The sequence below is a fragment of the Chelonoidis abingdonii genome, chromosome 1 (genome assembly GCF_003597395.2).
Source record: "Chelonoidis abingdonii isolate Lonesome George chromosome 1, CheloAbing_2.0, whole genome shotgun sequence".
NCBI lineage: Eukaryota > Metazoa > Chordata > Testudines > Testudinidae > Chelonoidis > Chelonoidis abingdonii.
In genome coordinates this window covers 199236277-199257926 of record NC_133769.1, presented here as the reverse complement: position 1 = coordinate 199257926, position 21650 = coordinate 199236277, and the positions used below count along the sequence as shown (strand labels likewise).

Sequence of the window (21650 nt, the reverse complement as noted above, 5' to 3'; positions counted from 1 at the left end):
TTTAATTTATGGAAAGAAAATCCTAGCTATATATATACACACTGTACATGAGCCAGTTATCTCATTTTATGAATTAAGATTATTTCTTCACCAGATTTTCTGCAGAATCCTCAATGGTCTCCATCATCAAAAAGAAAATAAAGAAAATACGAAGGCAGAGAAACCTTCATTTCAGTGCTCTGTGTGTAAATAGGATGATGAATGTCCCATCGGCTCAGGGAAATGAAACAGATCAACTGCGTACAAACTTCCCACTTATTTTCCTGACACAAAAAAGGATAATCATTCTGTAGACAGAAGGATATGGGAGTGGGCAACTTTGAGTATAATGAGGTGTTTAAAAGGATCCCAGAAAGCAGTTCCATATTCATGAGGACTGTCTGAGGAACAGGCTGTTGTTTCTCTATAAAAATCTGTAGCAGAACTCAGATTAAGTGTGTTACAGCTCTATCAGTTTAGTTCAGTTTTCACACCTGTTGCCTTACCTCACTTAGTGGAGAGTCTGCACTTGTATAATCCAGGGCTAGCCACTGCCTTGGCTTGTCGTTGCCTTTATGGAGTAAAGATTCAATAAAAGAAAAGGCTGCACCTGCTACATAGCAACAAACTGACAGAGTCTGAGAAGCTGAGACAGCTGTTAAGGCAACATGCTGCTACCTGCACTTCCCATAGCTTTGCTGTCCCACAAGAACACCCTTTTCTGCTTTTCTTCGCAATTCCACTCTCCCTTCCTTTCCTTTCCAACAATGAGATTTATGATATTGTCATGCTTGAGAGGGAAAAAAAATCCTTCTGACAGAGGCATTAATAAGCAGCAAACTGTGCAGAGTTCAAGATTTTTAATTCATTAGTCCTGGCAAACCTAAAATACAAACAGACTTGCTTCACAGGACAGGAATGTTTTCAGCATGACCCAATCAGTGTCTGTGTCTATTCCAGCAAACTGGCAAAGATAGCATGACTGCAGTCAGCAAAAATGTCTGTGGCTCGAATCAGCTTGGGGTGACATTGCCAACTTGGACTGGCTACACGCAAACTATTAAATGATAGAGGCAACTATCAAAGCTAACAATGAGGATGAGGCTTGGTGTTTTGGGCTAGGTTTGTAATGGCTTTGGTAAAGCGCCTAATAACAGACTAACAACAAATGATAGAATTATTATATTAAAGAGACAATGGATTAATTTTAGTAGTATATTAGAGTCCTGTATAGTCTTCATATAAGTACATTTTGAAGGCAGATTTATTTACAAATATTTTGGACAGGAATTGAAATTGCAATTGACTTAAAACTAACAGCTTGTAGATTCTGCTGCTATTTCTGACACTGCCAGTCAGTTTTGTAACTACAAGCAAGGTAATTAGTAACTGAATATGGAAATACTGTGAAAAAAAGCAGCAGTTGTCTGATGCAATTACAACAAGCAAGCTTAAACACCCTGCTGGCTGTATGTATTCTTCTGGATAACTGTGATCCTTGAAAGTGCAAAGGATACTATAGGACAGGAGATTGACTGACAATATATCTGCTGCACCTATCATTATACTGTGGGGTTTTTTAATCAAGAAAAGCTTCTCTCTTTCACCAACAGCAGTTGGTCCAATAAAAGATATTACCTCACCTTATCTCTCTGACATCCTGGGACCCAGGGACCAACACAGCTACAACCACACTTTAAAAAAAAGTTAGTTTTCCTACCTTCAAATATTTTTTAAAAAACAGTAAATTTAATTTGACAGGTTATCCCAAATGCCCATATTCTGGAATGTCTCAAGGACAGCACATCTGGGGCCAGATTCTCTGGTTCATCTGAGGCATACTAGATGCAGAAGCAGGGGGAGCTGCAAAGGGGGCATTAAATCAACTTTCTGTCTCCCCCCACATCCTGGCATTGGCCAGGAACTGATCCAGTCTCAGCATAAATAAGAGCTATCCTTTGGCTGCTCTAATTTACACCTAGCTCCCTGTGACCCAAGGGGCTGGTTCACACCTGGAGATAGCTGGGGCACAGAGCCACCCTGCTTACACTCCCTTTTCTCCAGGAAAGACCCCTGTGCTGGGGTCTTGGAGGAGGTGGTGTGGAAGCACCATACAGGCTGTACAATACCTAGAGATTCCCCGGATAGCTGATTAAACCTGCTTTCTAGCTTCACTGTGCCACCAGAGCAGGAACAAGAATCTGGCCAAGGGAATCCATTCCATGATTTCAAAGCATCAGTATGCCCCAACTTCTACACTCATGAGGGAGCTCATCCATCCATCCTTCTTTCTTTCTTTTTCCTTTTCAGCTGTAAATATACTTCTAAAAAGATATTTATAATAATCTCTATCTCATTTTGGAGGAAGATTTAGCTTTGTTCAGAATCACGACTGTTACTGAAATTTCACAATAAAATAGCATTGCAACTTAATATTGATCTCAACGAGGGATTCTTTCTCCAACTAGAGGACTAATTATTTTTGAAGGATGTATTTGGTTTACAGACATAGGCTGAAAACCTGGCCCCACTGAAATCTATATTGAAACTCCCATGGACTTCAAGGCCAGGATTTCTTTCAGAGGGCCTGATTCTCTCCTGTTTTGCATCGTGTGTAGTTACTTACACCTGTTGAAAGTGATGTAAAATAAATCAGATAGATAGCATTTACATCTAGTTGAAAGAGGTCTGAATGAACTCACAAGGTTCAATGTAGTGAACAGATCCTATATATGTATTTCTAAGATGCATAAAACCTTGGTATTTAAGCACCAACAAGACTTACCTTCACTAACCAAGATAGCAAGATTCCTAATTACTCACTAACATAGGTCAAACACATGCAATCTATCTGGTATCCCCAAGATGAAGCAGAAACACTGACTCATGCATGACACATGGATGACTTTTCAAAACAGTTGACTGACAGTGCAAGCTACCAGATCACATTGTATATAGTGCATGTATTTGCAAATTCAATACATAATATTTTGGTATTTTTCTATCTATTGTAAGCAAGTTACAACATATTCTCCATTTATTATATATCAGTATTTCTGATGAAATTCCATATTACTCTTCACACATTTCAAAAGAAGACAGTCTTAACAGTGCTTAACTCCAAAAACGTAAAACAATTCTTGCGCATCTCTTTCAGTCACTTTAGTACCATGCAGGGCTGCAAGTCACCCTTTGGGACACAGAAACTATATAAACCAAAAAAACCTTGTATCACATCTAAATTTCGATGCTTTATACACTGATTAGTCCTCTGGAACTACTGCCATATGTACTATGTGGATGACAGTGTAGTCTGACATTTTCAATTCAACAGTGGGAATCAAGAATCCAGGGCTTTATCTTTCAGCTCTTACTGATGTGAGTAGTCCCACTGAAACTAAGCACACAATAAAATGGATTTCTGTGACTGCACTGATCCTGATTTGGTGCTCATGTGGTTGTCCATCTAAAGAGCTCATAAACAAACTAGATTTTTAAGACATATTTTCAAATGTTTCAGTTCACATTTTAAGAGGAGTTTTCCCTGATTCCTCTGAGACCCTATCCATCAAATCTTAACATTAAGACATTTTACATATACAGCACTGTATCTGAAATATTAGGTTGAATAATTACTATCATTCTGTAATTATTTTTATAACCCGTTTACTGCTGGGAATATAACATAACAAAACATTCAATTAAAGCTGAAAACAAGCAATAACAATGCACTCATATAGCACCTTTCATATGAAGTTCTCAAAATCACTTCACAAAAAAGGAAAACTGAGTCTTAGTGAAATTAGGTTACATGCTTAAATTCCTATTAAGGCACTGTAAAACTTGGTAACAGACTCTAGTGGCCCAATACCATGGCTCTTATTCATATGAGCAGTCCCACTGCATCCAAGAAAACTACTCCACGATTTGGTGCAGCACAGTAAATACTTGTTCATAACAGTCTGAATATACACTTGACAATAATCTCTATGAAAAGTTCAGAATGCTGATAATCCCTCCGGTTTTTCCGGTAGAAGCATAATAGTGGTGCTGTACCCTGTTTTCCTGCCAGCCTGCTCTTAGTCATCAGATGTTTGGTACCCGAGCAAAATTCTTTTGATCCCATATCACATTATGAAACCTGAACTCCTCTAGAAGAGTGACACACAGGATATCATGTTTTAGTAATCAAAAGATTTTGAAGTAATCATACTTTAAATTAGAAGCACTGCAGTTTATTGATATCTGGTACAAGTTTGTAATTTTTTAAAATATGAAGTATCAATTATTTTACACATGTATAAAGAGCAGTAAAATGATCAGTGTTTGCTATCTAACAAAACACCTGTTTCCTTCCCTTTTATAGCTGCGCTACTTTCAATTCATGTGAGTTTCCTAATATGAATAGTATTTGGTAGCGTATGACCTCATTCAAACTGAAACGGTGTTTCAGAGGTTGCCAGTCACTATTTAAAAATACACTTAAAAATATTCTAACACATGGATGATGTTCAAAGGAGATGTTGAAAAACATGCTTTTCCTAGGGAAATTTTCATTTCACTGTTTCATCTGAAAAGAACACAAGACAGAATACAAACAGAAATTAACTTGTTTTTTTACAGTAAAAACTGTTTAAGGGTCCAATCCTGCAAAGTTGCAGAGCACCCTTGATGTTCATGGATGTTGATGGAAGTTAAGGATGCTCTACACCCCACAGGACTGAGTTCTGAAGGAGGAGCAAATAGCAACAAGACAGATTCTTTAACTACGCATCACATGCTGAATCACTGAAGCCAACAGGATTGCCCGGGTGTGAGTTGGCACAGAATTTGGTCAAATAAAAATATTTCATGAGTGCATTTTTTGCCTGATCCTGTACTCCATTCTCAGCCAAATGTTCTATTGGGGAGTTCCTCTGAATATATCAAACACCACTTCCTACTGCACATTCCCTTTCAGTGCAATATTTTATATATTGCACTCAAAGGGAATGTGCAGTAGGAAGTGGTGTTTTGTGCATGTAAAACATTTTTCATTGATATTTTTCTCTTTCAGGTTGAAAAAAAATGTAGTTGCATTTGTAGGGGGAAAAAAACTTAGTGGAAATTTCTATAGAAGTGAAATACCAACCAAATGTATAGGAAAACTGAGTTATACCCAGAAATTTGGCACAAATCTCTCTCCTCTTTTCCTACATCCCCCCATTCCCCAACAAGTGGGGACAAACACTGAATAAATTTAAGCTTGCTATTTTAGAAATCCATTGTTTTGCCATTAGTTAATCCTTTTCTAGTTTACTAAACAAATCCCAGAATGCATCATTCTGTAATCTCACTGATACAATTAGTCCCATGCAATCCATTATAAACAAGTTAAACTAATTATTTCTGTGCTGAATGCCCTCAATACCTTGGCTGGGCATTTAACACATACTTTGGTGCTACACGACTACATAATTTTTTATTTTAGCTTTGCAATTTAACTTTAAGAAATGTATGGCTATAATGAAAAGTGTTCCAGATACTTCTGATAAAAACATTCAGAACTAAGTTTTCTGCTTACAACCTGTACAACTTCATTGACTTTTAAGGTGCTGCACATGGTGTCAATGCTCAGTGTGAAATGAATATACGTACACCTCTACCTCGATATAACAAGGTCCTGGGGAGCCAAAACATCTTACTGCGTTATAGGTGAAACTGTGTAATATTGAACTTGCTTTGATCCACCATAGTGCGCAGCCTTCCCTCCCCCGCCCTGACCCAGAGCACTGCTTTACCGCATTATATCCGAATTTGTGTTATATCGGGTCACGTTATATTGAGGCAGAGGCGTATAGATCAGTAAAATGTCCTCTGCCAGTTAACATCAAGAGGTCCCTGGATCACAAAGGAAGCTCAGCCCAAAGGACCCTTACTGCATGCTCCGGTGTTGGTAGTGTTGATACTGTGTCCAGTGCCCTCCGGTCGTGACCCATGAGGAAGCAGAGGAGGAGGAGGCAGCTGAGCGCCGCTGTCAGAGGGGTGGCTGCTGGTGTGGACTATAGGGATTTTCCATCCAGTGAACTGTCCTTCTGGGATCACTCCCATCAGAGATGGGGAAGGGGACTGCTTGGCTATGGCATCAGTTCATTTCCAAACCTGCCTGGCTCCATTCTTGCCTGAGGGAGGGGGCTGAGGTTAGCCCCTCCGACCTGGGCTACTAAAACAATGCCTGTAACTTCCCAGCAGAGCTGACCTGTTCAATCCTGTCTGGCTTCTCTGCAATTAAAGGAAAGGGGGACTGAGATGAACCCATCCAGCCTGGATTGAGGGAGAAACGACATGCTCCATCGAGACATTTGATTAAGGAGGGAAGCATGAGACACAGACCTTCCCTTTTGCCTCTGGCTTTCTCAGTCTAGACCCCTCTTGAAGCCTTCAGCAGCACTAATAGCTGCAAATGCCTCAGAAGAGGAGGTGCAGCTGAGGAGACATTCTTGTCAAAAAGGCAGCCCTGGGCCATGACTGGGGCTCAGATAGACACATTAGTGAGATGAATTTTTAGTCAGAAATTTGAAATCAAGTTTGGAATTTCCTCAGAAGAGCTCTGAAGAAGCAGAGCCACCAGCCAATGGGCAGACAGAGAAAACCAGAGAGAATTTCAGGGGACAAGATGCTGCCCTGCTGCCAGTGACTGACTTGTCTAGCTCTGCCCCCAACCTGCAAGCATGCCGAAGGATCCACTGAAAAGTATCAGTGGACCTCAGCATGATGAAGAAAGGTGGTTTACAGCCACATTTCCTGAATCCTCCCTCTCCACAGCCGTACTGATCACAAGCTCAGCTCAGTTAAGGATCATCTGTCCCTTAGTACCCCTTAGCTAAATATGGATCTCAGTTTCACCATATTTAACTCTCACCATTGGGTCAATAAATCTTGGTATCCATCTAAACCAGGGGTAGGCAACCTATGGCACGGGTGCCGAAGGCGGCATGCGAGCTGATTTTCAGTGGCACTCACACTGCCCAGGTCCTGGCCACCAGTCTGGGGGGCTCTGCATTTTAATTTAATTTTAAATGAAGCTTCTTAAACATTTTTAAAGCCTTATTTACTTTACATACAACAATAGTTTAGTTATATATTATAGACTTATAGAAAGAGATCTTCTGAAAACATTAAAATGTATTACTGGCACGTGAAACTTTAAATTAGAGTGAATACATGAAGACTCAGCACAGCACTTCTGAAAGGTTGCCGACCCCTGACCTAAACAAACTCAGGGAAATAATTTCTGTTCTCAGGTGACACCTGGAGTAACTGCACTGATCTAATTCGATACTACAGACTCAATTGTCAACATTATGCTGATGATAACAAGCAAGTGTGTACACAAAAACAAACACTTAAAATCTTAAACAGAAAATTTTGTCACTAAGCTTCCCTGCTGTCAGGAAGAAATAAGCATTCCTAGAACACAAAGGTAAAAAGCCCAGCAGCAGCAGCCAATGTCCTGCCTTTCATTAGAACTACCACTCTTGTTACTGCTACTGGAGCTGCATCTGCAGTGGCACCAGTCAGAACTGTAGAGGGGAAAGTGTAGGGTAGGTAAATGCAAGACTCATCTATTTGCAGAAGTTTGTTCTCAAAAAATGCAGTTTATATCAGTCCAGCCATCCCTTTTCCTTTTCTATAAATATCCACCCCCTCCCTGCCCCCAGGAAAAGATAACATATGGACTATATAGCCCATAATGGGCAGAACAGGAAAGATAGCCCAAGAATACAGCAGCTTAAAGTTCTTGTGTTGGGCACCTAAATATCACAAAGTGATTGGTACATTAGAGATAGGTATTTTTGTTACATTTAAAAAATATTAAAAAACGTTATTAAAGTTGTGAAGTCAATAGTTAACAGAGCAGCATTAACAAACTACTAGAAGGTACATAGCTATATACATAGAAATCAATACACAAGACTAACCAGCAGGTATACAGAACCCCAGAGTGATGCCATATTATGTCACAATAGGCAGCAATGTTTCTAGGTGATCTCTACATAAGTTATACTGACAAAAGTGCTAAGGTCACTCAGTGGTGCGAAAAAAACCATCCTGCTAAGCGACATAAGTTATACCAACAGAAGTGCCAGTGTGGACAGCCCTAGGTAAGCAGGAGAGACTCTTCTGCCAACATTGCTACCACCGCTCATTGGAGGTGGTTTAATTATGCTGATGGCAGAGCTCTCTTCAGTCAGCACAGAGCGGCTACACGAGCAATCTTACAGCAGCACAACTGCATTGGTACAGCTGTGCTGCTGTGAGACTGCTAGTGTAGACATGGCCTAAAAAGTGGTATTTCCAGGAATGACTTCTCTGCATTAGTTAATTAGTGTTATTATAAGACGTAATGTTATTCTTAGAAATGACTTATCTTGATGCTTCTTGGAGACAAGTAATGCATGGTGACAGTGCCCTCAATTTCCCAGTTAGGTAGGCCAACAAAAAGCAGTTATCCTATGTGCTTTCAGATACCCCACATTCACAGGCTTCAATGGTTTTAGAGTTTTAGCTGAACAATTTCTAATAACATTGACTACAACTCAGCAATTATGATCCTCAAGTATACATATAATTACACTTAGAAAACTCATGATTTGACACAAAACATCCTTCTTTTGAGCGCTCATAGTCCATTACTTACAATAGGTTCTTTAAACACACCACACTGAACCATGTATATAAATAATATTTATCCAAATATATCTGCTCCCCAATGCTGCCCCTTAGAGGACACTTTTAGAAGTTCATTATATCAAAGATGCAAACCAAGAGCCTTGAGGACCACAAGAGCTGAAGTTTCTCAGCACAACATAGGTTTGGGCCCATTTTGAAAGAAACAGTTCACAAATATGCGTAGTTGTACTTTTTTTTTTAAAAAAAGTTTCTTTTGCTTAATTTCGGCCTAGGGGTTGGTTCATCAACTTGATTTCCCTTCCCAGTTTTGACTTACACTTTTTAATGAATGTCCAGTTTTTGACTTACAAGTGATTTTGTTCTTTGTGCTCATTAAGCAAGTTTTACAGCAGCACAATAAGATCTCTGAGCTAAACCTATGTAATAATTTTTTAAGAGTTGCTAAATCTTTCAAAATAAACTTGGTTATAAAACATGTTCTGTAGTGTGCCGGTGTTGTACAGCTAGGGTGACCAGATGTCTCGATTTTATAGGGACAGTCCCTATTTTTGGGTCTTTTTCTTATACAGGTTCCTATTACTCCCCACCCCCCCGTCCCAATTTTTTATACTTGCTGTCTGCTCACCCTACACATAGCCTCTGTGTATGCCCCCCAAATCCTGCCTCTCTTGGGTGCTGGTGCAACTGGGGTATTCTATGCCCGTATGGAGATAGAAAGCAAGATTTGCCTTTAAGTACCTGAAATGGGTAGGAAAGTACCCATTAATAGTGTGTAATGCCCTGATTCTGCAAGGAGCTCTGTGCAGGTGTATCTCCAAGCCTGTGCAGAGCCCCACTGAACTCAACAGAACTCTGTGCAGTTGGGCCGTTTTGCAGCATCAGGGCTTACATTTGCATGCAAGCACTGACAGGGGAACAGATCCTGATACACTTATGATGAAACGATTTTGAATTCTTGAAACCTTAATTTTGTACAAAGGTTAAACAATTCTGGAAAGAAGAAAACCTTATGTCCCCAAATCACCTTCCAATACATTAAAGACAAAACTCATGCTTTCTGACACTATAAGCAGTGTAATTAGGGATAATACTCCTTTTGCTATGGAATTGCATTTGTGTTTCATTATTTCAAGTCCAAATACCCTTTACTTAGCACTCACTGTCTACACATTTGTCCATTTCAGAAGACGCACTCAGGACTGCATTAAAAGAGGGGTGCATTGTATGTGAGGGATGAGGTTCATGACCAGATCTGTCCAGGGAGGGAACAGGGAAGAGCATCCACATTGTGCCCAGTTACAGTTTATATTATTAATGTCTCTACAAAATTTTTCAAACTCATCTAAATCTTTGGGGATTGGTCCTGCTTTGAGCAGGGGGTTGAACTAGATGACCTTCTGAGGTCCCTTTCAACCCTGATATTCTATGATTCTACAAAGTAACCATTAAGCTACATACCTGGGATTGATTCCTCAATGCATTATTCCAGCTTCTCCAGTTTTACAGCAACCAATGGAGTGACAACTGCATAAAAATAGAGTAATGCAGTAGTGAATAAGGCCCATCATTCCTGAGCCTGTGAACCTCATAATGTAGTGCTGCTTACTATATTCAGATTGTTTGTGTCATCATGGCTAAGTATTGGCATTACAATTATAAATCACTATTTTCAGGAGTTACAAACTAACACAATGTGGTGCACAATATTCCAGCCTATACACAAAATACATGCTACACTGTTTTTGAGTTATACAGTGGGGGAAATGATCTATTTTAAATATTCATTTGCTAAAAACTAAACTTTGCAGGTCATAATTTGCAAACAAAAAACATTTACAAAGGTTGAATGTGTGAGTCAGTAAAGTGGAAAAAAGTTGACCTAATGCCCAAAAACATTGTTACACTTTCTTTACAGAAATCCTACACCTTTAAAATACACAAATGTCACTCAGAATGTCTGTAAATGAACACAGATATCTGTAAAATGACCAACAACTTCAAATTTGGGTGGCCTAAGAGCACCTTTGTTTTCACTCTGATGGTGGTCCTTGTTCTAACTGGCATGGTTGTAGAATGGCTGAATAAACCTTACCAATAATTTTGCATAATCTCTAAGGGTTTTTTGCAATAAAAAACATATATGACACGCTTAGAACATGTGCTCCACGTTTCATTGTTTGAAAGTTGGTGTGATTACAATTATGCATTATCATTATTCTGTATTATCTTAGAACTACCAGGATTAGCAAAATAGAGAGTTCACTTAGGGCTTGTCTACATTGGCACTTTATAGCGCTGCAACCTTCTCACTCAGGGGTGTGAAAAAACACCCCCCCAAGCGCTGCAAGTTTCAGCACTATAAAGTGCCAGTGTAGACAGTGCACCAGTGCTGGGAGCCACTCTCCCCATGGAGGTGGGTTATTTTATAAACTACAAAGCCATGTTAAAGTGCCGCCGCAGCAGCGCTGGCACAGCCTATGTTTTAACGTTGTTAGTGAAGACACGTCTTTAGTTCAACACAATAACACCAGAAGAATGCAAAACAGAAGGAAAGCCAGCCCATCTCTGTTAGCAGTTTTGCTTCCATTAAAGTACTTCTTTAAAAAACAAACAACAAACCAACCAACCCTACATACACCAATTGTTTTCATGGCTAACTTGCTTTGTTTATCCAGCAGAGTAACTACTCTCAATAGCGAGAAGTCTGGATATCATTCCCCATATGCAGAGCCCTTCTCCAGTTTGTAGGGATATCTGCTTGTCCTTACATTTCACAATGGTTTAATAGCTTTCTACCATCCATGTTATAATCTTTCAAATTACCTCCAATTTAATAACTTCATTTATAAAAGCAGCAGAGAATCCTGTGGCACCTTATAGACTAACAGACGTTTTGGATCATGAGCTTTCGTGGGTGAATACCCACTTCGTCAGATGAATGCTTCATTTATGTGTCCCTGAATAGGTTTTGGTCTTATTGCTCTTAAGCACCAGGCACTGTTTGACAATATTTTCCGCAGACGACATTCCCCAATCCTTCATTTTTATTTCATATTTTCTCAATACTGAACTGCAGGTTCTTAAACTATCTAGTTTATTCTGAACTGTATTGTTCTTCCTTTATTATGATTGCTCCTTTTGTAGCATAAAGCACATGAATATCTGTTTCTCTTTTTATACTTCAGTTCCTCAAAATGACTGGCTATCATCATGACTTGGCTAAATTTCAGACGGTTACATTCTGCCTTCCAAAATGTCCTTACATTTTAGTTAATTAAAATATTCTTCACTTCCTGTCCTAAATTATGCTGTTCTAAGTTATAGCTCTGTACTATTAAATGGCTGCCATTTTCCATCCCAGAGGTAAGTGTCATGAATGAGTGAAAATGGCTGCTGCATATGTAGTTTATGCATCAGGCTGTCAGAACGCTTCATGCCTACTGTCCCTACTTAAAATGCAGAGTCACTGTATTTATTTTTAAGCAATAAATTTGCCATTTTTCCAAGCTGTCTCCTCAAAAAGTTCTCTGTATCCAAGGTATTTCAGTGGAATTAAAAAACATGTCCCCACTTTTCTCCCTAAAGGGAGATTTTTCAATACTTACAGGTGTGCTTTGGGAAATTTTGCATGAAAAATATTATATAATCGACAATCATTATTTATTATTTACTAGTACTCCCTTTTCTACCATATTTCAATCAAGATCTGATGCTGACATTCCCTATCTGTGAATATACTTTCAGTTCCTGCTTTTGGATATATATGCAAACATCTCAAGCACCTCAAAGTAGCTATTACTTTCAGAAATTTTAGCCCTATTTTTGAGGGTTTTTCCCTTGACATCTTGGGTTACATTACTCCCTCGTATAACCCCACCAAAGTCAACAGGAATTACATCAGGGATGAATCTGACCCATCATATTAAATACTTCACAACCTATTTACTTTATTCAAACTAGTAATGTTGTATAGTGAAATCTAATAGGCTGAAACAATTTTAAGATACTTAGCAGCATATCATGATGGTCTTGCCCTCTATAGTAAAATATATCAGCACCTTGACCCATGCTGTGATGCCTCTATCCTCTGCAGACATGGGTCACTTTATGTATGTAGTGTTTTATATTGCTTGTTTGTTTACTTAGCCTCTGAACTCAAAGACCTTACAATCTATGTCCCTCTTTGCTCCATACAGTGCCAAGCACACTGATGATGCTCAACAAACAATCCTAGGAAACAAAAGATGAAAATAAAAAAAAAATTTCTTTTCAAAATCTCCCCTCAGTGAATTTCCTCTTAGATTCCTGACTCTTTTTATTCTCCCAGAAAAATTCAGGTCCTTGTCTCAGTATTGATCCCAGTCTCCAGCAGAGTCGCAGACCCACACTCATTCATCTTTAATCGTGCCCTGAGTCAAACTTGACCACAACCCGATCTCCTAAATCAATCTGAACTCCACAGTTTTCATATACACATAATATACTAAGAAATGTGTGACAGAAGTATACATACAGGGAAAGATAGGGATACAGTTGCAGAGTGAATTCTAACTCCACACCATTGTGTTATTAAAATACATGCATTATGCAAAATCCCCTCACTGCTGGGATTAAGCCACAATGCAGACTATTCAATTGCAGTTTCATGCTTAAAAAAGTGGGTTTTTTTTAAACAAAGGGGCAAATTCTGAGGTAATATGTAAAGTGGAGTAATTTACTTGTTGGTAATTGGGTGTAAATAGATTTAAGGGAGTAAGATGTCCAAAAGCAGGAAAAATAGGCCACCGCCTGTTTTAAAGTACAACCTCCCATCAGCTGCTCTTTCTGCTACAAACACTATTCCAGCCTCTAAACCTGTAAATTCATTCTCATTACTATGGCTAGCTGAAATTTTTGACAAAAATGTCTTTTCAAACTATACATTTTTTTTACAAATTTTTTTGTATCATTTGAAATTTTCCAATTTTCAATTAAACAATTTAACATAGTTGGATTCAAATTAAAATGAAAACTTCTTGGCTTTGGTTTTTTTATGACAGCTTCTCTTCTCTCTCTCCCTTTTTTCCACTGGAAAAATCCAAGATTATTGATTTTGAATAATGTTATTGGAAAAAGTCAGAAAATTTCAGGATTTTTTTTTAAAATATATATTTTTTAATTTTTAATGGAAAAATATTTCCATTTTTGACCAGCCCCACCTAGTACAGAGAGTAAAATTCAGGTATAAGAAGATATAAATTACACTTGGTAAGTCTAGGATAAACTAAAATTGTGTAATGTATATGGTGGAGAGTGGAAAAGAGGGAATTTTGTTGATAGTGTTCAAAAGCACCAGTATAAAATATAGATTCGTATTTATTTATTTGCAACTGAAGAACTGCAGGCTACTTTTTTTCTGATTGATAAAAAATAATTGTTGTTACTCTTCCTTGGCTTAGATCTTCATTTTTTGCAAAGATTGCAGCCCAGACAGAACTGTTAAGAAATTACAACACTGAAAACAGTCCATAATGGAAATGCAACAGATCCTTACTGCAGTTGTCATCTTGTGAATGGTGATCCTAAAATACATTAATTTGGGGAAGATAACTTCCATTTCCCCCTTCTTAATTCATCCCTCATAAAGGCTTCAAATCATAGTGAACCAGGAAAGAGGGAGCCTGTGAACAGTGCTCCTGGATTAATACAAAAGTGCTGCTCAGGAACAACATTAAACACTTTTCCTTCCCTTGAGGGCTCAGTTATGTTGCTTCTAGAACACTCCCAGCCTCTGCGGTCATTGGAAGCAAGGGAAAAGTCTATGCTCTGAAATTTGATCCCTCACATAGCTACCACCCAACTACCTGGGGCCTGGCCTGATGGTACATTGTAACCATCCTTGATGATCCTTCCCAGGGTAACAGATCAGAGAAAAAAATAAGGTCCTGTTGCCCTGCTCCAAACCTCATATGTAGATATATCTCTCAGCTCTGTACCTGAAGACAGTGGCTCTATTGAAATTTTATTTCTCAACTTGCCTGTTTTGGACTTACAGTGTATTTACTGAGAGATCTGCTGACTCTGTAAATTGCAGAGCTGTATAATATGTTCACAACATAAATCAGAGCTGTAGTAGTTTATGCCTGGCATTATAGGATATAGTTTGTGTCCCTTAATATATTCTCTGCTGTGTCTCTGGCAACATTTCCCAATGAGGTTCTTTCTCCCAAGCTCTTTTAACAAATTATGTGTTTGACTATGACCTCAAAGCAAAGCTTCTGAAATCATTTCTTGACGTTTTTCTAATTACTATTTCTGGTTTAAAGTTTCTGAAAATTGTGCAAAATGTGTCTCTGGCTTGAAGAAATCTAGCATAAAAAGTGAGCTTGTATATAACGATGTTTCCTTAAAGTGAAGTTCTATTTAGAAAAGTGACTACAATAATAGCAACAGATCTGATCCCTACGTGGATTCAGCCAAACCTGCTGATATACCTAAAATAAGATGTTACTGCTTTTTACTCTTGTTAGCACTACAGAGCAAAAACAACTATGACAATAGTGCACTAGAGTCTAATATTCTTATGCGCTATCCACTGACTTAATTACTAAGTTTCATTTACAGAATCAATCAGTTTCACTTGTGCAACCCCACTGAACGCAAACCGTTCTAGCACGCAGCAGCCCTGAATCTGAGCAGTAAAAATATAGCTTTATGCTAGTTTAGCCCATACATTCATCCTGACCTGTGCTATATGCAGTTCAGCTGAATCCAGGATCTGGTTAGTAGTATTCAGCTGACTTTCTGTAGTTTCTTCTTTTGGTTATCGAAATTGATTTTCCTATTAAGCCCTGCATCAGTGGTTCTCAAATTTTTCCACATCATGACTAAGGCTACGATTTAGTCATGGAGGTCGCAGAAGCCACGGAATCCATGACTTCCAGCAACCTCCACGATTTCAGCCAGTGGCAGCTGGGAACTGCAGGGTCCTCCACCACCCATGTGGGCAAGGAGCTGCGGGGTACCCCTAGAGCTCCAAGCCCCACAGGCGGTGGGGGTATCCTTCAGCTCCCAGTTGCCATGGGAGCAGGGGAACCCCCGAGCTCCCTGCCACCATGGGCCCCTAAAGCTGCGGGTATACTCCGCGGCTCCCAGCTGTTGCAGGTGGCATGGGGCACCCACAGCTTCCGGACATCGCAGCTGACGGGGGGATCCCCAGACCTGCAGGCAACAGGGGTACCCCATAACCTCCATCTGCTGCAGGGGACCCTGGAGCCCTGACACCCAACTTGCGGTAGGGGCCCCCGGAGCTCCTAGCTGCCATGTAGCTACAGGCAGTGTGTGGACCCGCAGATCCCCATTTTGTCACAAATATTTTTAGTAAAAGTCAGGGACACGTCACAGCGTCCATGAATTTTTCTTTATTGCCCATGACCTGTCCCTGACTTTTATGAAAAATATCCATGACAAAATCTTAGCCTTAATCATGACTCCCTGTTTCACAAACACGGCTTTTAATTCCCATCTCATGGTTTCGGAACCCCCTCATCCATCTAGCCATATGGTCATGACCCCCTGGTTGAGAAACTATGCCCTCCATTCTGTACCTTGACCCCATCACCTGACAGCATGGGAGCTTCAACAGTTGCAAAGAATAATAAAGTTCTGTACGATATACAGAGAGCGACTTCCAGCTGAGACAGAGCCTGCACAGCTCCTACTGACTTGCCCAGAGAAGGTCTTTCATTTGGCTCACCTGACAGACTTCCTGCCCATGCACAGTGGGTCAAACACTGGTCCTGATGAAGTCAATTAACCTCAAAAGTACTAACATTTGGTTCTACAATTGCTCTTTGGGTCTTGGCACAAAACAAGTCTAAAAACCAAACGTGCTAATTGGTCAAACCCATTTCATTGTCTGGTGACAAGCTAGCAGACACAACAGGTACAGACAGTAACAGCGCTTAGGCTATCAGAAGTAAATCATACGCAGTTTTGATATGATCACACTGACAGTTTCCACACACTGGAAGCTTACTAATGGAAAATCTGTTGTGAATACTATTCAGGGCCTAATCCTGCTCCAAATATAGTCAAGAGGACAACTCAGGATCAGTATCATTAAGTATGCAATCAGTATTCAGACATGTATTGTTTCTTACTGTGGTTTCAAAAAAAAGCAGAAGAAGGAGACTCAGTGTGGCCAGATCTGAAAACTCTTCTTCCATAAAAGATGAGAAGCAGCTGGTACTAAGAGTTGATAAGATAAATAATATTGATGACAAAGAGCAGGTGTGCCTAGTATCCCTTTATAAGCAAAAAGACAGGGACATCTTCCCTGGTTGGATGCTGTTGCAGGCACCCTAACATTTATACACAGGGTCCAAATTAAATCTGGCTCATATCCAACATGCAGAACTGCTGACGCTGCTGAGTTGGTGCTATTTGTTTTCTGAAACAAGGCTGTCACCTTCAGTTCCTGTCTATAGCAAGTGAAATGATACCTTGAAAATTCTATATACAGTATATTTTTCTTTATTAATCCTGTTAATTTTTATTTAACCCTTTCATTCTGCTGAATGTAGAACTGTTGCTAAGAAAAGACTTAGTCAATTATTTCACATTTGAATGTAATAAATATAACGCAGGACTTACATAGCTCTCTGCATTTTCACAGCACAGTACAAACATTAATGAATAAATACTGATTCTATGGGCACTATAAAAAGAATGTTAAGTATACATAAAAACATATTAGATCACTGATTTCCTGATCTATTACTGTTTACACATGTCTATTACACAATACTGGCTTTAAACAGTAATGTGACATTTTAGTTTCTTAAAATAGTTTTTCTATAAAATGGTTTCTGTCTATTCCTTTTATATATGCGCAGTATTGTTTTTGCCTTGCTTAAGTGTAACTTCAGCAGCTATCCACAGCAGTTGTCATTCATAATAAATATATACGGTAGTACATTATTTTTCTCTGCCTACCATTTAATGTTTAAATGAATGTGTACACAAGAGTGATTAAAACGAAGCCATTAAGAATACAATATGTAACAACACTAGAGTTTTAGATACTGAGCTTTTTTGAAAGAGAGTAGTAAGTAAAGTGCTCTATGAACCAGGCTGAGGGAGGGAGCATAGTCTCCTGGTCAGAACACAGCACTAGGACTAAGCCTTGGGTTCTAGTCCTGGCTTTGCCACAGGCTCATTCTGTGACTTTCAGTGAGCTACTTTAGTGTGCCTCAATTTTCCCATTGTAAAATGGAATAACAATTCTTCCCACTGTACTGAAGTGTTGTGAGACTCCATTCATTAATATTTTTTAAATGTTTTGAGAATCGTGTATGAAAGACACTATATAAATTCAGAGGTCAAGATCCTCAGTTCCAGCCAAGGAGTGCACAACAGTTCAGAAATGGGAGGGGAAAAGGTGGCCTTTACACTCCTCTGATCCACTGCCAACTCTACATTGGGCCAGTCTGCTAACTGATGGCAGCCCTAAGGGGTGATATGGCAACCAGGGATAAGTGAAATACAAGGAAATTCCCCTGGCCACACTAATGTTCCTCAGCCACACTGGCACCAGGGAGGTGAAGACTTTACACACTTTGGCCTAATCCAAAGCCTACTGAAGTCAACAGATTCAGTGGGCTTTGGAATCTTCATACCACAGGTTCAGATGACACATAATTAAGAATTCCAAAGTTAACCCTCCCAACTATCACCCAATAGGAAAGAGGACAATACAAGAAGAACATGAGTAGGAAAATGCTTGGCCAAACTCTTTCAAGTTAAGGAGTGGCAAAAATATATATACTAGGAAACTCTTCTATCCTCACCCTGAAATGATAAGACTTCTGTCTTCCTTGGAAGTTCCAAATTGCATCTGGCTGCATGGGCATCCTGGCCAACATGCTGGGGTACTATCTAGATTTACAAGATTACATACTTGCATGTCCCACGTGCCCACCAACAGAATTGGTGGTCTTCTCTCAGGATCTGCACCCCCACTAAAGTTCTTCCCTTCAGCAGCATCACCACCAAGAGAAACTTATGTCAGAAGTAGCAGTTTCTTTCCAGAAATTGGGGATTGCAATTATTTTTATTATTTTAATCTCCATAACTGGGATCTAGTACAGTTAGCTGCAAGAGTCTCAGTCATTCATTTCCCAGACTGTTGTCCTGTTCTAGCTCTTCAGTTCTGTGATAAATACAGCCTGAAGCTCATTAGAATCTTTTCACAGTTTCGACCCTCTGGGTATCAAGATATCCCGTAGATCCTGAGAAAACCTTCCTATCTCCAAAAAGGAGTGGTATGTCAAAACAGCAGCCTGGAAGCTTTAACTTCTACACCAGTGTTCTCTCCATCAGAGAATGCACTTACCGTGGCTGCTCGTACCATTTCTCATGTTGGTTCTCTAGGTCTCATCTGGTTCTGGAACTCTTTCTCAGGCAAAAAGGAGCCCACCAGTTTGCAAGACCTGGAGGAGATGTTGTCATTCTTTTCTAGGTGAGTCTTCCCACTCATGGCGCTAGAAAATTACAAAAACTGTAGTAAACATTTTATTTTCTATGAAGAAGTGATCTCCCTAGGACAGTATTTTGAGAAGGCTAAAGGGGATCACAGAGTGATCTTGTGGCTTGATCTACAAGACAGAAGTGCCACATGTGGAGTCATTGCCTCTCTGTGCCTCTGTTTCCCCTTCCATCCTTTGTCGTCTTATCTAGTCAGTGTAACTTTTTTAGGTCTAGGCCTGTCTTACTATTGTTAGAGCAAAAGGAATTTGTTAACTCCTTGCTTATGGCAGTCCTCTGCTTATCATCCCAGTATCATCCCAGTTAATCTTTGCACGTATGTAACTCTTCTTAGATGCACGTAGGCAAAATACCTAGGAAAAAGATGCTAAACAGATCCAATACTTATCTGTAAAAGGAATTCAAGAAATGTATGAACTAATAGAGGTTCTGCACGTAGAAATGTTTGTAACCTAGTATATAAAGGCTGTTCTGAGCCAGTAAGGTGTGTCTTCTTCCTTTGGCACTAGCCAAGAAAGAAGCACCCGCTCAGCTGACCGAGAATAAAAGCTTGGTACCCGTCTTCCTGTCTTCCGTGCCTCCTTGGGGTAATTGACTAGCTCCAGGGGGAAACGAGCCTATTTGGCTAACAAAATGGCGACCGCGGCAGGACTTCTCTCCCTGTAGGGAGCGCTGACCGGCGGCCGAGGGCGATACCGAAGAGTGGCCACCCTGAGCGTGGTTTGCTCAGGCTTTGGGTCGTCACAATCGGCCGTGGCGGCTGCGCCCCCTCTAAAGAGAACTCCAAAAGACACGGAAGCAAGACGGCTCCAGAAGAAGGGGAAGTCCAACTGCCGGACGCGGCCACTCCGGGCGGTAAGTGCGTTTACCTCCTGGGTTCGAGGAATAACGCCCCCGAAGTGTGGGTTGGATGGTGGATACCCTCTAGGCAGCCGGTGAAAGGGGAGGTATACTGACATTTGTTGTAGTTTCATACATGTCTTGTTATTGTGTTAGTAAGTAAATAAGGAACGGCCCATGCATAATACTACTAACTCTACGAGTCCGTGGGCCGTTCTGGATAATTACTGGGACTTAGAACAGCCTCAGGGATTGTTCTTGTTTATAGGAGGAGTAATCTTGTTTTTCCTTTTAATGATGTATTGGAAACCGAAACTGTAATTGACTGAGGGTTTTTGCGTGAAGTAACACTGACCAGGTCTGAGACTTAAGCTGACTCCAGCCGCCCCAAGACTCCTGCGAGGGGAAACCCAGTGACCAGGATATCTTGATTGCAAGGGGGGTCAGCCAAACCTCGTGACCAAGTGTATATCTAAATTAGAGCTAGATCCCTATCTCTTCCTTATCTCGAACGTTGGATAAGAGCACGATGGGGTCCGGACAGAGCACTTTTCCCGGGACACCCCTGGGATGTATGTTAAACAACTGGAAGGCGTTTAGACGCCAGGCTGATTATGGAATAGCACTATGTAAAGATAATCTTGTAAAGTTCTGTACCCTTGAATGGACAACATTTGGGGTAGAATGGCCCGAGGGGGGGACGCTCAGGCCAGAAACTATACAGGCAGTACATAGTATCGTGACTCGGGACGGGCATTGGGACCAATACCCCTATATAGATATTTGGCAGGACCTGGTGGCCAATCCTCCCCCATGGTTGCAAAAATGTAAGGCACGAACCATTAAAACCTTACTGGCCCGTGCCCCTGTTAAGAAACCCTGTCCTCCTGTCAAGAAATCCTGTCCACCAGCTGTAATTCCCTCGGCCCCTGATCCTATGCCTCCTCCCCCTTTGTATCCTGGCCTTCCAGTTCTGCAAGCTCAGATTGAAAGCTCGCCCCCCCCGCCCTCCGTGGCCAGCGCTTCAACTGTAGAAATAGGGGAAGGACCAAGCGACCAGGCAAGGGGTGAGTCAGACAAACCAAGCCCTCTTGAACGGGAGCCCTATAACCTTAGGAGAAAGGTTGACTCAGTGACAACCCAGCTCGGGACCACTCCGAAAAGGAGGGTGTGGAAAATGGGATCTACTTATAGTCCTGGGGACACTCAGTTTACCCTTACTAACTCCTCAGGCGAGGATGACTCAACACTTCAAATGCCTCTACGGGAAGTTGTAGCCCCCACTGGTGAGCTTGCTATGGTATATGTTCCCTTTACCACAAGTGATTTGTATAACTGGAAACAACAAAATCCCCCGTTTTCGGAAGATCCCGCCCCACTAACAGCGGTATTTGAGACCTTAATTGCGGCTCATAACCCTACCTGGGGCGACATGAGGGTCGCTCTTAATACTCTATTAACTGCAGAAGAGAGACGTTTAGTCCTCTCAAAGGCCCGCGAGTGGTTAACTGTTGAACTGAGGAAAACCTCGGACGAGGTGGCTGCGTTGTTGCCTGAGAGCCCCCCCGACTGGCCACAGAATAAACAGGGCCAGCCTAAGCATAGCGAATATGCTGCGGCTATAGTGCAGG

General features: G+C 40.6%; 1 protein-coding gene across 2 annotated transcripts in view; it reads right to left on the bottom strand.

Moving 5' to 3' along the window:
* MAP3K7CL (MAP3K7 C-terminal like) overlaps nucleotides 1-19148 on the bottom strand; it is an 87779-nt gene extending 68631 nt beyond the window's left edge. Inside the window, exon 1 of one of the 2 annotated variants that reach the window (XM_032779712.2) lies at nucleotides 19028-19148. In XM_032779712.2, coding sequence (XP_032635603.1) covers nucleotides 19028-19045 — 18 coding nt within the window. In that variant the 5' untranslated portion in view covers nucleotides 19046-19148. Of the gene's footprint in view, nucleotides 1-485; nucleotides 565-19027 lie in introns of those variants that run through there. The other variant, XM_075062031.1, reaches the window with a different exon arrangement.
* Nucleotides 19149-21650: the final 2502 nt, after the last annotated feature.